The sequence below is a fragment of the Procambarus clarkii genome, chromosome 71 (assembly GCF_040958095.1).
Source record: "Procambarus clarkii isolate CNS0578487 chromosome 71, FALCON_Pclarkii_2.0, whole genome shotgun sequence".
Taxonomy (NCBI): domain Eukaryota; kingdom Metazoa; phylum Arthropoda; class Malacostraca; order Decapoda; family Cambaridae; genus Procambarus; species Procambarus clarkii.
Window position 1 is genome coordinate 10,465,113 of NC_091220.1, and position 16,832 is coordinate 10,481,944.

The following is a 16,832-nucleotide window of genomic DNA, read 5'->3' on the forward strand; positions in this document are numbered from 1 at the left end:
CCCGTTTCGTACGCTCTCGTGCTTTGTTTCACCTCCGACCTGCTTATGCACAGCCTGAGCCGTCCTGGTCCTTGGTCAGGGTGCTCTCTTATCTTTCCTCTCCTCGGTTTGTGGTAGCCCTTCGGTTAAAGATTGTTTTTCAAAGGCCATATTTTTGTTGGCATTGACCTCTGGGGGTCGGGTCGGGGAGCTTCATGCTCTCGTCCGGCGCAGGGGTTTCCACTCTTTTGGTCCTGGTGGTAGGTTTGTATGTTTGCAGCCTTCTACGTCTTTCTGGCGAAGGCCGAGACGGATGCTTTCCGGAGGGGTCCGTGGGTTATTGATGCTTGGTTGGTTCGGCCGGGGGTGCGTCATGTGTTGTGTCTGGTTGTGGCTCTTCGCCGTGGCTGGGGATGCGCTTTGGGTTGATCCGGTTTTCCTCTTTCCATGTTCCAGGGCTTGGATCTCCCAGGTCATCCACACGGCTCTTAAGTCTGCAAGCCTGCGGTCTTTCCATGCACCCGTGTCGTTCAGACGTTTGCAGCTTTCGCTGCCATGTTTGGTAACATGTCTTGGGCTCATTTCAGGCGCGGAGATTTGGAGGTTGCACAGGTTCCTGGCCGTCCGTTATTTTGTGAACATGTCTGCTCCTGAGCGTTCTTGTGTTGCTTTGGGTGCAGGTTGCTGCCTGTTGTCTTGACTTCGCGTTGTGGAGTTTGTGGTGGCTGCCTCCTGAGTCAGCCCTTTCTTTTTCCTTCTCTTTGGGTATGTTGCTCCAGGGAGCCGTAGGGGCTCCCCTCAGAAAACCAGCGTTGAATGTAATGAAACGCCATTTTCTGGTTGAGCCCCGGTGGCTCCCTGGCAACCCTCCCTCACACCGGTCGGCAGGTTTTTCGCGTTTGTTGAAGCTTGGCTTCCGAACTGGAGTGCTATGCAGTCGGCGCGGTGAGGTCCGGGGCCCCTCCCTTTCCCTCTCGGGGAAGGGAAGGGCTGCGCGGACGAGCGGCGCGGCAGTAGTGTGTTACGTTTGCTTGTTTGCTTGGGATTCTACCTCTCTGTTCAGTTTTTGTTGTTAGTTTCTTGCCATGTGGGGTTTGTGTTATGCCTACCTTTCTGGGTGCCTAACCCCGGTCGATGGTAGATAAGGAAAACCCCCAACCACAAGGGGGTTTTCCAGGGCCATTGCTCCCTGAAACCTCTCTGAAGGGGCCAGGTTCAGGCGCTGATAGGTCTGAACTCCTTAGCTAATGTCCCGGTCTAATATGACATACATATTCAAGTCCCACCACCTAGCCCGATAAGCTCCAGGGAGCCTCCGGGGCTCACTCATAAATGGCGTTTCATTACATTCAACGCTGGTTTGTTTTTCTCAGATTTTTTTTTTTTATTTTTTATCGGTCGATTTGCATGAAACTTATACACCTTACAGAACATAAGCCTATCTGTAAGGGTGCAAATTTTGGAGGAAATTGGTTGATGTCAACCTCAACCACAGGTGCCAGAATCTTTGACTATTTATTGTCAAGTAACATAAAATTGACTCTACTCTTTCATTTTTGTTTTCATTTTACATGAAATTTACACCTTATATGTAGAGTGAACGTCTCTACAATCTCTATAGAACACTTTATTCCCAAGTTCATTTATTGATTTTATAAATATTTGCAAACATGATATATTGGCATAAATTTTTGGGGAACTTTGACTATTTGTATTCGTAAAACTAAACATATTTTGTATAATCCCCTCTTATACAAATCCTTTATTATATGCTAATGTGATAGATGAGTGTTATAGAAATTATTTGATTTGAAACTTGTGGTTGTAATAAATTATTGAAAATGTGTAAAATTCATTGAAAAGATGACAAAACAAATCCTCCCTTTCTATTTAGGGTGCGATACTGAAACGTCGCACAGTTGCAGCTCTTTTTATATACAACTAGTAAAAAAAGTTTGATTCAAATTAATAACTTTTAATTTACAGTTATACGGCACCTTAAGACACCCAAGAGGTGGCACAGGCATGAATTGCCCATAAGGAGCTGTAATGAGGATTCGAACCTATGTGGTGGTTATTCCCCCCCACACACACTCCAGACAACCAAGCAATGACTTGGTAAAAGGATTGCAACCGGGAGTTCTACGCCACAGTGCATGGGGGATTGTGTGGAAATCCTGGCCTGGCTTCAGTGGAAGCCTTAGGAAACCCTCATATGTTCAGTAGAACTGCAGGTTGCAATCTTTTTACCATGTCGTGATAAAAAGTTGTTTGGGATGTGTGCCTGGGACTACCCACTGCATAGGTTCGAATCCTCATTACGGCTCCTATGGATTTTCTCATTGATACATCATGTTAGTGTGATTCCTCTCTGTAAATGGGATTAATCCATTCCAGACCTCAAAAATAAATTTATTTATGCAGTTTAGCTTGTGACCAAAGCATTACTTAACCCCTGGGCTGCTCATTCAATTATTGCCTGAAAACTCTCAGGTGCAAGAAATAAAAAAATAAAAATTCTTATAAAAGTATTCATTTGTGTTCCCTGATCACAGGAAAAATAATAATAAAATCGTAGTTGGCATATTTTGGCCACAATAAAGTGGGAAAGTCTGACAAAATTGAGGCGTTGACAGAGCAATGTGTTGGCATTGACAAACCACCTTAACAGCCCAAGTGTTAAGGTGGTTTGGACTGGCAGACATGGGGCAGGGCATTACCTCGGAGATTTCACAAAAAAGTGAGGTAACAGGGTAGGAGGACATTCAATGTTTAGCAGATACTCAGAGGACAGTCAGCAGAGAGTCGGTCCATCTTAGACAGTGTTCTGGACACAGACAAGACCAGTCTCTGGACTTGGGCTTCAGGCCCAGGTTCAAATTGCCATTACTGAAGGGAATGCTAGATTGGGTTGAGTTGCAAGTAGAGCTTTTTAGAAGTACTTTATTATAAACCCTTATCATATGTTTAAGGTTGGAGATGGCTGTATTTATGTAGGCTACCCATTTCCTCTCGAGTGATTTCCAGTTACTCCCAGTTCTTTATTATGTTATTGCTTACCTTTTAATGACTAAGGGGGGGGGAGTAAGATCTAGCCATTTATACCTGGTGCTAATTACCTCTCTCAACATTAACTTTTTAAAGTTGTTGATGGAATTGGCTTCAACAACCACCTCACTGCATTCCACTTGTCGACCACCTATACCGGGAACGAGAACTTCCTTACATCTCTTCAACTTGGTTGCTCGTCCAGCTTCCACTGATGTCCCATTGTCCACTGTCAGCTCCTAGGTCCATGATTGTTCAATATTCTCCTAGCACGTATATGAAATATTGCCAGAACAAAAGTGGACTTCAAGAAATACTTAGTGTCCTGCTGGAAGTGCTGGACCAACTGAGTTGTAGTGGATATGTAGGTCTGAGGACCGCTCCGAGCAACAGTCTGTTCTACCAAGTTCTCACAAATCAAGCCTGGCCCCAGACTGAGCTTGGGGAGTAGAACAACTCTCAGAACACCCTTCAGGATCCAGATATTTCCCCAAAAATCTTGCATGTAGTTGTCATATCCAATCATGTCCTACAGACGTACACTCCCAAAACATGAAAAAGCAGACAACAAGGATAATGTAAAAAGATACAAAAATGATTATTCAAGGCCTTCCAGAAATATCAGTGGAAACCAAGGCTGAATGCTTGCCTAAAGAAAAGGAATTGGCCACACGTATCCTTAGGCTACTACACAAGGCTGAGAAAGACTTGATAGAAGTTTACAGACTGAGCTCATATGCAACAGCACAGTGACTTCAAAAAATGAGACCACTAAAATTGGTATTCATAAATGGTGTGGCACTAAGAATCCTGATGCGGCAAAAAAAAAAAAAAGGTAACCTAAAAAACTTTGAAGGCTACAGAAAGGTATACCTTGAATATGACAGGAATAATAGTGAAATAAGAGAACAGTAAAACAGTGGAGGGAAAGAACAAGAGAGGGAAGAGGGTAACAGGAGGAAGAATCCCACACTACTTTCCTGCAGCTTAAAGAGCAACCAGCCCAAAATAATGGCATGAAGAGGAGGCAGGCGTATACCTAGAGAGGGTTCCAGGAGTTCTTTTCGTCTGATCGATTACAAAAAGAACAACCAGGAGGAGGACATAGTTATGACCAGTAACCAATGTTGACAACATTGTTGACAATAAGACAATAACTCGGGCTCCACACCTATATCCTTTTCCCTTGCCAAACGTAACAACCTCCCAACGCTCATCTTGCAATCCACCGATCCCCTCTTCCACACAACATGGCTATTCTTTTTGTGCTTCACTGATTTCAGATTCACAACATATATTAACACTTTCGCGCCCCCTTGGATGGTAAAAAAAAAAAAGCAGTACAGTATGTGCGCGTGGCGTTTTTGCCGCGTAAGCGTAAAAACAAAAATGTGTATACTCTTTTTACTCTCCTGACCTTAGTTCTCGAGCTACGTATTTCATTTTGGTACCAACGTGTTCGCAATAAAATTCTCTAGAAGAACAGCAGTAAAAAAAGTCACGAAACGTATAGGGATACCAGCACCAAATAAATAACCACGAAGATGACTCGCCTTGAGCGCCCAACAGCAACAAAATGTTTTTACTCTTGGGATTGTTATCACCTCCACACTTGTCCTACAGCGTTAATTTTGGTATCAATGGACTCACAATGAAATTCCCAACACGGTGATATGAATATAAGCGTAGAATAATGATCGCGGCCCACCCGCAAGAGTGTGGGAAGTGGCGGAACTGTTACCCGGTATCGGTGACGGGACGACACATGTGCGATACGGCACTTTGAAAGTTTACTCTTATTTCACTCTCATGACATTATTATTCTATGTACGTCATTCATTTTTGTGTCAATGTGTTCGCAATAGAATGTTCTATGAGCCCGTAGGTAAAAAAGATCAACAAAGCGTAAGATAGAATAGCGCCAAATATAAAACAACGCTGGAACATATCAGTGAGCGTCAAACACACGAAATGTTTTTACTTTTGTTATGTTTGTCAAGTTTATACTTGTTGCACACAGTTATTTTTGGTTGTACATTGATCGGAATAAAATTCCCTAAACAGACATTTGCATATAATACATGATATGGGGGAAGCATTACCAGTATAAACGGCTAAAGTCACCCACCTGCAACCCGTTTGGTTGCAACCACATTTGATCGAAGTGGTCCACACCTTTCATGAATTTATTGTACCATGCAGCCTAGTGGTGAGAAAGAGAGCCTCATGGCGCGCAGTTTGAAACAAACCCAAAGTAAATCGGATTAAAATTGAATTTTATACAAATATTTTAAAAGAGGACATAAATTTATGTCCACCATGCGGGAGCGGGTAAGCGAAACAGGACTCCGGGAGGAGCCCTCATCTGCAGAAAGTGTTATTAATAGCCTACTCCCAACTAACAAGTCCTATTTTCCCCTCCCCCCCCTCCCTTTCCCACTACCTCACTGCCTTTCCCACTACCTCACTGCCTTCCACTGCCAGGCTCGCTCTTCCACGCAATCCTCCAATACCTTCCATACCTTCCACACATGAACCAACCCAATATCCCACCCCAGGCTGGACGCTGCCCATATAGAACGCACTGTTTCAATGAAGAGCCTAAAAATCTGGTACACAAGTGCTGATGCATTGTCAAACAAAGTAGATGAATTGAAAGAAAGGAGTGATGAAGCAAGTAATTTATCAAAAGAAGGCACCAAGCTGGGGAGACTCTAGCACCATCAAAGTTACAGGATGTTCATAAGGAGGTAAATATCACCAAGGTTATTTGTGCTGCTTCTCCATGAATCTTTGTCATTCACATATTGAAATCACATTGATATAATGCATCAATGAAAATTGAGTAGGAGCCATGACGAGGATTGTAGTTCGCACATTTGGTATTCTTAACGCCCAGACCACTGCACTGCCAAGGGGGCATCATTTGATCTTGTTGGCTTCTCATTTTTTCTAAACAAAAAAAATTAGCAGCTGGGGAAGCTGATTGCCAAGTTCTTCAACAGGTCTTTGGGTTGAAACCCCTCGTTCAACCCCGTCAGGATCATGGTTGTCTTTGGGGTTTTTGGTCTCTTAGATGAGATGCTTTTGTGTTCTCTTCCCAATACATTTACAACTAGTAAATACAGATCTCCTGAACCACCACAAGGTAACCTGCACACATTCCCATGTGTGTAACAATCGGAAGTTAAATTTTCTCTTGTATCTCCTTACTAAAACTAATCATCTTTATTTAGTACTGTACTTGTTGTGTGTGTTCAAATCAAATTTGAGAAGCATTATGGTATCATTGACAGTGTCTTGGAAATGAATTACTATAATTCAATAAAGTTTTATTAAAAAAAAGATTAAAAGTATTTATTTTCTCTGGTAGTGGTTACTTGAAAGCAAGACAACATTTGCAAGAAGCTAATTATGGAGAAATTATTGAATGCTGTCAAAATGAATTAGCCAACCCTCTGACTCCACACAAAGTGGAGTCTCTGCTGTTGCGTGCCACACTGTACCAGCTGCGAGGGGAGAGCAAGCGGGCCATGGACGACCTCACTGCCCTCATCAGTATTGAAGACAGCGATCTCAAGGTGAATATGAAAGTTGCTCCAACCACCTTCTATAGAGTTTGTGATTTTGGTTTTAATTTTACTTTTATTTTATATTTGTATCAAGTTTGGGTTGAAATGTTCTTGAAATTAATGTTCAATAACTTGTCATCTGTAGTTGTATATTGTTTATTGGCATCCTCGTAAGGGGCCTCGTAGCCTGGTGGATAGCACGCAGGACTCGTAATTCTGTGGCGCGGGTTCGATTCCCGCACCAGGCAGAAACAAATGGGCAAAGTTTCTTTCACCCTGAATGCCCCTGTTACCTAGCAGTAAATAGGTACCTGGGTGTTAGTCAGCTGTCACGGGCTGCTTCCTGGGGGTGGAGGCCTGGTCGAGGACCGGGCCGCGGGGACACTAAAGCCCCGAAATCATCTCGAGAAGAAAGATCCCAGGTAATGATATCAATTTTTTATTATATTTAAGGTTTCTGTCCAACATGTTGAGAATGTGTCATTGTACATTACAGGCAGAGAGTATTTCATTTACTGGTATTCTGTGGTGCGCTGATTTGTTGAAAAAATTTTCCGATTAAAAATTATAATAATTCATAATACTGTACAGTACAGTGAGTTCTTTATGTTGTGTGAAAATTTGGTGGGGGTGCAGGCACTTTTAAACCTATGACTTTTTTTATCGAGTCCCTCTTTCATCAGATGGAAACAGGTTAAATCAACATCTTGCCTGGTCTTGCCACCTCTCTCTCATAAGTTAATGCATGCATGTCTTCTGTGGGGATCCCCGTCGGCTCCCTGAAGCTATCCGAACTGATATAGTGCTATATTAGTTTGGGGTCATTGTTATGGCCCTATTGGGTCGCAACTGGGTTCTTCTCTGATGTTATTAGAGTTTGGGTATCCGGCCCCAAGCTAGTAGTGGCTTTCAAGGGGTGCGTTCCGTAACGCAAGTTAAATTAAAGGGGAAGGGATACAAATGCACTGCTTTTGTATATATATTGCTACCACCACCATAAATATATCAGTCACACGCGGGGTTGCTATAACTACACTTATTACATACAAATTAGTCTTCCTCTGAAGACACAGGATGCTCCACGGTGCTCACGATGAGTAGCCCTGGTTCTCTTCCTTGTGGCCCACGATGAATCCTCTGATTCTCTCGGCGAATCTACCCTGGCCACAGGCCAGCCAAATCACAGTCCCACTGGGTGCACCGTCGTGGAGGCCTTCAACCACAAATCCAGCCTGTAGCTGGCAGGTTCCAATCAGCTCCGCTGTGTAGGCCACTCCACGACCGATACTAGGGTTGTGAGCCCTAGGCAGGAGCCTCGTGTGATTCCGCAGATCACTCTCCCCTCTCCGCACCACAGTGGCTAGTCTCTTCCGCCAGCCAGCCCCCAGATAAGACGATTCCTGGTATTGCCACGTCACAGGCAGGCTAACACACTCAACAGTGTCCGTCCGGGGGTGACTCACAGCTTCCTCAGAGCAAACTCGTGGAGAGACTATGGCTGCCTTGGGTAGACTGATCCATCGTCCAATACAGCAGTCCCAGGTCGACTCTGTAATCAGACACGTCATTAGTACTAGGGACACTCTAGGGCACCTCACTTACAGGCATAGACACAAACGTCCACCTATCCACTCCATAGATGGCGTTGCTGTCTAAGCGCCACCTCACCAGAGGTCAGCAGCGGCTATGTTATGAGCTGATTAAGACGAGAAACCAGCCCCTGTGGCCGGTATATCCCGTCCTCGCTAGATGGCGTTGTCCATGTTGCAGGGTTTTCGGCTGGCGATTTACAGATGGCGCTAATTTCATGGCTCCGTGCTCTGACGCTGGATGCGGGTCCGTAACAGTCATCAGTCACAGGAGTTCTTATGCCTACCGGGGACCACAAGCCAGAACCTGTGACCCTCAGTGGTGCAGGGAGCAATGGCCTATGAGCACTTTGTATTTAAAATATATCATAATTGTCATCAACTGGGGAAGGATCCAGAAAGTAGGTGAATCAAAACAGACCACTGTCTGGTTAACCTGTGCAATCTGCATCCTAAAAGATCAAAATAACTCCTAGAAAGAGACCAGACAAGAAACCCTTCATTTGACTAGCACTTCCGCTTGTTAGTTCTACCCCAGAGGGAGCTGCTCACCGGAGCCAGCAACCCACTACTTCAGTTCTTGAACTGATGTGCTAGTGGTCAGATCAGTCACCTCTGGCCTCAAGTTCCTGTTATGGATTTTTGTTCTGTGTGGCTGTTTCTGCTGTATGTGGTGTGGTGTGGTGGCCAGGTGTCTTAATGTACAGGAGCAGCATGAGCCTAGGGTGACCTTCCCTAGGTGCTCCGTGAGTACTGCCCTTGTGTCTCAATGTTATCTTCCCTGGGGCATTCGGGAATCACTCCCCGTTTGAGGACATCATCGCTTGGTGTTGTCTTCGCCCCCTTTGGGGATCGTCGGGGATCTTGGGCTTTCCGTCTTGCCCCGGGTAGGGGAGTGTTAATGGTTTCGTTTGGTCGGTGATACTTTCGACCTGGAGTCGTGCGAGACTTGTTCCCTGCTCATTCTTCAATTTACCCATTCTTCTTCAGAAGTTCTTAGGGGTCAAGTGGCTGTCGTGTTGCATGGTAGGTTTTTGTTGTTGAAACGCGCTAGGTTGGTCGCCCGCTCGAATGCTCCGGCGCTGCCCTATTTTGGTTTTAGGAACCCAAACTTGATGGCATTGGTGACTTCAACCTTGATTCAGTCCGCTCCAGTTGGTGTGGTTTGCCCTGCTCCTTTTTTCCCTGCTGCCGGCTCCCAAACGTCTGAGGTTTTTGGAGCTGAACTTAGTTGGGGATGAGAGACTGGTAGCTCCGGGGACTGTGCCATTCAATGCAGGGATGGAGTCCTTTGAGCCTGAGCCTCCCACTGAGGCATCTGGGTCTTCCCAGCAGACCTCTTCTTTGCTGCCTTTCCCTTGGACTCTGCTTTTTCTTCAAGGGTGGAGAGCGTGGAGGACGGCTCTGCCCCGGGGCCTGGGTTTGAGGCTTCCGGGGCTGAGGGTAAGTCAGCTTGGGGCTCTTGGGTCCCAGTCAACCCCACCTGGTCCTTGGTTCCCTTGGGTTCCAATCAACCCCACCTGGTCCTTGGTTGCCTTGGGTCCCAGTCAACCCCACCTGGTCCTTGGTTGCCTTGGGGCGGGGTTTGCTGTTGCAGGGTTCGGGGTTTTCATACCCCCCTTTCCCTGTACGAGTTTCATTTAAGTCTGGGTCCTCCCCGAGTTCGTTTCCGGGTTCCTTTCGGTTCTGTGGTTTCATCCTTCCAGAGGTTTTCCACCTCTCGAATATCCCCTGCGCAGGTTCGGGAGGCCCTTGGTGCGTACCTCCTGCGAGACACGGACTTTGCCTCTGTGATGGATCCGGTCTCTTCTTGAGTTCGGTTCTTCTTCCCCCATATTGGATGTGTTATGGGATTCCAGCATCTTCCAGGCTTGCAGACTGCCCTTTATTTTGGCTGGGGGCGTGGCACGGGTTTTGTCGTACGCATGCGCTGGATTGGCGGGAGGTTGCTACAGTGTTACAGGTTTACTTGGGGGGTACCTTTGAGCACCTCAATGCGTGTCTTTATGCCTCTATGCTTCCTCTTGAGGATGGCTTGCTCCAGTTGCACACTTAGGTCCCTTCCTTTTTGGCTGCCTTGGTGGTAGAGGATCTTCATGCTTGCGGGCATCTGGCCTTGTCTTGCACTTCTTTTTCCTTCGCAAGTTGTCCTCGGACCGGCTTATGGAGGATGAGGAGGCATTGAGTGCTGGGCCGTCGTCTGGGGCATTGGCCTCGGCTGCTAGGGTCTGTGACTTCCCTTTCCCCCTCTCGAGGAGGGAGGAGCTGCGCAGACAGCAGCGCGGCAAATACATGCTTGTTTGCTTGTTTTCGTTTTGGAGAGTTCTGCTTGCTAGTTCGACTTTTGGTCACAATTTTTAACCAGCTGTAGTTTGTTTTGGGACGCCTACCTTTCTGGGTGTCTAACTCGGTTGATGGCAGACATAGTGTTTCCAACCACATGGAGATTTCTATAGGCCATTGCTCCTCATGCCTCTCTGAGGGAGCCAGGTTCTAGCTCGTGGTCCCCGGTAGGCTAGAACTCTATTGAATTGACTGACGCCACAGTCTAATACGCACATATCGGAGCCTTCGGGACTCGTACAGAAAATGACGTTTCATTACAATCAGCGCTGCTTTTTTTACTAAATAGATTCTCATATGGTTATTTAAATTAAGATGGCATCTTAAATATTGTACATTACAAAATGGAAAATCTGTTTGTATCAAGGTTTGTATAATCTTATTACATTGTGTGAAATTTGTTTGTTACTATATTTCAGTTCTTTTCCATTGTGTATACTCTTTTCTGATCATAAACATAATAAATAGTCATATACATATTTTCTCAATGTGAGGTTTTCCTTATTGCATTACAATATGAAAGTTGTGTACATGTAACAAAAGCATTAACTCACTTTCAATAACCTAACTTTTTCTTGACAGATGCTTGTAAATGCCTTAGTGAAGCGTGGCTCATTATACATGCAACATGAAAAAGTAGAAGACAGTCTTCGAGACTTTGACCGTGCAGCTCTCCTTGACCCCACCAATTCTGATGTATTCCATCACAGAGGACAGGTATGAGCGTGCAACTATGTGTACTGTTTATATATCATATTTTAGTATCATAATTCTGAGCTTGAACATTCAACTGCTCACTCATTTCAAATATGACTGTGCAGGGTTATGGAATATGCAGTCAAGTAGGGATACCCAGTGCAATAGACAATTTTAAAGTATTTTTGCAGATTTAATTTGCTGAGGCAGTCATTGTAGAATTTAGTAAATTAGTCCAGCCCTTAAATGACAGACAAAAGGTCAATTCAAGAGAAGTGAAAACCCTTCCAAGCACTTGGTTGGCATCACAAGGTACATGGTGATCATATCACCACTTTTTCTTCTGTCTTCTAATTTTGGGAAGACAGAAGAAAAAGAGGTGATATGATCACTACGTACAAAATAGTAACAGGAATTAATAAAATCGATAGGGAAGATTTCCTGAGACCTGGAACTTCAAGAACAAGAGGTCATAGATATAAACTAGCTAAACACAGATGCCGAAGAAATATAAGAAAATTCACTTTCGCGAACAGAGTGGTAGACGGTTGGAACAAGTTAGGGGAGAAGGTGGTGGAGGCCAAGACCGTCAGTAGTTTCAAATCGTTATATGACAATATGACAAAGAGTGTTGGGAAGACGGGACACCACGAGCGTAGCTCTCATCCTGTAACTACACTTAGGTACTTACAAGTGACTTATATGCAGCAATGGCTAAAGGCTCAGACTGAAAGTAGACTTTAAAGTCAGTAGTGACAGAGGCTGTAAGAACCATTCAGATCATGAAATGCATGAAGCAGTAGTTGAAGAGCTTAAAGTCTGTAGTAATCTGTGATGTACTATAGCCTGAGGGAGACTTTGCAAAAGAAGATAGAGATTGGAAAAGATTCCAAAATTCTAGCAAAGTTTGGGTGCATTTGTAAATGGATGAAATAGTAAAAATAATATTTAAAAACAATTCTCCAGTGAAAATGTAAAAATGTAACACCATAAATGGTTACCCAGAGAAGTCATCCTAACATGATACGTATCAATGAGAACATCAGCCGGAGCTCTTATATGTGACTGGAACCCACGACTAATGGGCCCATCCTCTTTTGATAGTAGTAATAGGGAGGATGAGGACCATAGTACATATACCCACCTATGACCCAATTAGAAAGTAGAAATCTATATTATTGATTTTGGACAAGTCGGAAAACCCATTTTCTACTTGTGTTGCAAAGACAAACTAGACTAACCTAACCTTCCTAGGCCTAATAGAGGCTATCTGAGGCCTAATATAGTACATGTTTGTGCTCTATTGGCCCAAGGAATAGTTAAGTTTGTTTTTTAGCTTCAGTTTTTTGGACTATAAAGTGATTTGTACAAAATTCTACTACATTATCCAATTGCTTAGTACGTCATTGTTTATACGACGGTGCATGTAGTTAAAAAAAAAATAATATCTAAACAGGGGGATGGGTTGTGGCTTGCCAGCTGCAACCTCTACAACTGTACCACCCTCACCTGTTATTTTTTATACAACCTGGTATACTGCTGAATTGACAGGAAGTGTGGAGGCCTTTCCTGAAGCCATTCCAAGTTTTATCTCCCATATCCCTGGGGGGTTATACATAAACTTGTATAGCCTTTACCCATGTCCCAGGGTATATCTTGAGGTTATCTTGAGCTGATTTCGGGGCTTTTTTTTAGTGTCCCCGCGGCCCGGTCCTCGACAAAGCCTCCACCCCCAGGAAGCCGCCCGTGACAGCTGACTAACACCCAGGTACCTATTTTACTGCTAGGTAACAGGGGCATAGGGTGAAAGAAACTCTGCCCATTGTTTCTCGCCGGCGCCTGGGATCGAACCCAGGACCACAGGATCACAAGTCCAGCGTGCTGTCCGCTTGGCCGACCGGCTCCCGTAGCGGACAAATGTAAAACAGGTCCAGGCCTTTTCCTATAAATTCATTTAAAGCAATCTTCATGTAAAGGATAAAATCCAGAGATGGAGAACAGGGAACAGGACTAATGAGAATGGAAAAGAAATGTGTGAAATGCTAAATTAATGCCAAAGTGTGCTTATACAAGATAAGGATTTCAGAGACCCAGACCCCAATGTCAGTTCGAGAGCACACCATAGAATACACACAGGTATCTCAAGATGAAGTAGAAAAAATTACTTAAGGGGCTGTGAAGAAAGAAGGAAGGAATTTCTTCCTTTATTTCTCAAGGAAGAAATAAAGCAGTTGGACTTGGAGTTTCACTTGGGTGCTGCGAGCATGTGCAACTGAGCTGAGCATTTCACTCCAATTAATATTTCAGACATCCTTGTGCACAGGAATCTCAGCAGATGTATGGAAGAGGGCAAACATAGTTTCAATCTATAAAAAATGGTAGCCGAGAGGAACCTCTAAATTATAGACCAGTATCATTAACAAGCGTGGTAGTCAAAACACAAAAAAAAATAGTTAAAGCCAAATGGGTTGAACACCTAGAGAGTAATGACATCATAACGGGCAGCAAGTATGGACTTCCAACAGGAAGATTCTGTGTAACAAATCTACTTAGTTTTTCTGGGGGGAGCCCCGTTCGTCTCCCCGGAGCTATCCAGGCTGATATGTATATTATTAGAGACTTAGACATCAGTCAGTGTGAATGGAGCTCAGGCCTACTAGGGACCATGAACCAGAAACCTGCCCCACTCCCCCCCAGAGAGAGAGGCACGAGGAGCATTGGCCTATAGAAGTGCACATGTGTTTGGAGCATTCTATGTCTGCCATTGACCAGGCTGGTCACCCAGAAAGGTAAGCTCCTCAAAGCCATCCCCTATTCTAGTTAATACTACTACTGAAAGCTTCCCAAGTGAAAAATGAGCAAACGAGCATGATGTCACACTTGCCACGCCACTTGTCTGCACAGCTCCCCCCCTACCTCCCCGGGAGGGGGAAAGAGGAGCCCCAGACCCTTCACGCTGGTTATCCACCTATCAGTTCTCCGCTGATGTGTTTGAGGCTCGAGCGTCTGACCTCAGCTCCCGATTTTCTCTGTTGTGCTGTGCCTTGTGTCCAGTACTACTCTTGCGGAAGTGTGCGAGCTGGGAGTAATATTCACAGGTACTCGGACAGCATGTGCTTAGGGTTCCCTCCCCTTCTCTGAGTGCCCTGTAAGTACCACCCTTGGCTTGGAATTATCTTCTACAAGTCACCTTGGGGTCTACCTCTGTTAGTCTTCTGCTGCCTGGTAATTGACAGCCCTGGGAGTGTTCGGGGGGTTTCCTTCTTCCTTGTTTACCTTGGGGTAAGTAGTAGTTTTGCACTGGTAAGGGCACGGGTTACTGTGTAGCTAGTTTTCACCTATTACAGTGGCCAACTCTGTTCCTCTTGTGGGGGTTTTCTTTTCATTTTGTTTCTGCCTGGTTGGGAGTCTGCTTTTGTTACCCTACGCCCGTTATCTTATGGTTTTGACCTGTGTTCTGTGGTACCCCCTGCTTGGCCCCCATGAGTGGACGTGTCCCGGTATTGATTGATTAAGATTAAGCCAACCAGGAGGTGGCATGGGCATGAATAGCATCTCCCGGGGGTTCAGTTTTAGAAGTTTGTTTGGTAAACTTTGTAGCCAGTTAGCAGTTCCCTGCCCGTAGTGAATACAGTCTAAGGGCCCTGGGAAACCCTGTGGGGTTGCAGGGGTCCAATGAATGCGACCACTGGGTCCCCTCTCTCGCTTTGTGCGAGTTTGAGGGGTGCTCTGTCCCCTGGTCTCAGGGCGACGCTTATTGTTTTTGCCTCCGTCATGCCACCTGTTGGGTCGGTGACACCTTCGACCCAGAGTCCTGCGAGCATTGTTGCTTGTTTGTGACTATTCATGCAATCCACTTGTGACATTATCTGGGTACAGGCGGCTCAGGCGTCGCATGCTCGGTTTAGGTTGCTACAATGTGTTTGGTTAATTGCTACCCCGGATGCCCCGAGGCTGCCCCCGCTTTGCTTATAGAGACCCGGACTTGGGGAGTCCACTCCACCTCATTCTTCTCCTGCTGTGGTTCATTCTGGTCCCCCCTGCCCCCTTGCTTCCGGTTTCGGGGTCGGAACGGGTTTTAGAGGCTTCTGAGACTTGGACAGTTTCGGGGGTTGCCCCTTCCAGGGTGGCAACGGAGGTATTCGAGTCGGTTCCTCCAGCTGTAGCATATAAGTCTGACCAGTGGGCCCCCTTCCTTAGTGTTTTTATGGCTGCCCCGGCTTTTTCTTTTGAGGCCAGGGCTTTGGAGGACGATTCGGCCTCGGGTCCTGGTGTGGAGGTTCCCGGGGTTCGGGGTGGGGGGGGCTGACTTGGGAGCCTTGGGTCCTGTTGGACCCTGCTTGGGTTTTCCTACCCTCTGAGTGGGGCTTACTGTTACATGGAGTGGGGGTTTTCTTTCCCCCCCCCCCCTCCCTACGTACAAGTTGGTTTTGGTGTCGGCCTCTCCCCGGGTCCAATTCCGTCCTTCCTGTGGGTAATTTGAACCACTTTCTCAACATTATTATCTAGGACATGTATTCTTCTACATAATGTTTGAATCATATCGGCATCCTGCATGACCATTTCTCTCTTATGGCGTTGGTCCCATATGAGCCTCTGTGATTTTATTCTTGATTATCTAGGATCTCGAATGTTCAAGAAGAACTTAGATAATTAAAAAAAATATTGGAACATCTGTCGATTTCCGATGAGGATTACCTCCAGTCCTTTATAGGACTCATTGGTACTCTTCTGTACTACCGATCATCTTCAATACTATATCTAATTATTTTATAATCACATCCTATCTCAATAATCTGTCTCTGCCATAAATAAATAGTTAACTGAACATTGTAGGCTACGCTCCCCGATAGACAGGAGCGAGCGAGCTCGGGGAAAAAACGCCATTTTCTGGGCGAGGCCCGGAGGCTTCCCGGCAACCCTCCCTCTCCCACGCTTGGCGTTTTTTTCGCATGTTTTGACGTCCAGCCTCGAACTGACAGGTGGATAAACGGCACGAGGGGTCTGGGGCTGCCCCTTTCCCCTCCTGGGGAGGGAGGAGCTGCACAGACGAGTGGCGTGGCAAGTGTGATGTCAAGCTCGTTTGCTCGTTTTTCACTTGTGGAGTTTTGTCCACTCGTTAGCTTTCAGTTGTTTAACCAGAATATGGGTTTGTTTTAAGGCGCTTACCTTTCTGGGTGCCTGGCCTGGTCGATGGCACACACACAATGCTCCAAACACATGTGCACTTCTATAGGCCATTGCTCCTCGTGCCTCTCTGAGGGGGATCAGGTTCTGGCTCGTGGTCCCCAGTAGGCCTAGAATTCCGTTCACACTGATGCCAAAGTCTAATAATATTCATAGTAGTCTACATAGCTCCGGGGAGCCTCCGAATCTCACCCAGAAAATGGCGTTTCATTACATTCAATGCTGGTTTAGCCACAGTGATCCTACACGAGAGAGATGGTTTGGTTGACTGTTTATCTGGCCCTTAACCACTGTGCTGCACCGAGTTTATTGTGACATTCCCACTGTGCGCATGAAGCAAGTGTTCCCAAAAAATTCTTTTTTTCTTTTGTAAAATGATAAATTCCCTTCCCTGACTATATCTATATAAAAATAAATA

General features: G+C 45.5%; 1 protein-coding gene across 1 annotated transcript in view; it reads left to right on the top strand.

Annotated features, from left to right (window-relative positions):
• LOC123745515 (translocase of outer membrane 70) overlaps positions 1–16,832 on the top strand; it is a 52,993-nt gene that overhangs the window by 24,467 nt on the left and 11,694 nt on the right. Inside the window, exons 5-6 of the mRNA XM_045726101.2 lie at positions 6,401–6,608; positions 11,114–11,248. Coding sequence (XP_045582057.2) covers positions 6,401–6,608; positions 11,114–11,248 — 343 coding nt within the window. The remainder of the gene's footprint in view (positions 1–6,400; positions 6,609–11,113; positions 11,249–16,832) is intronic.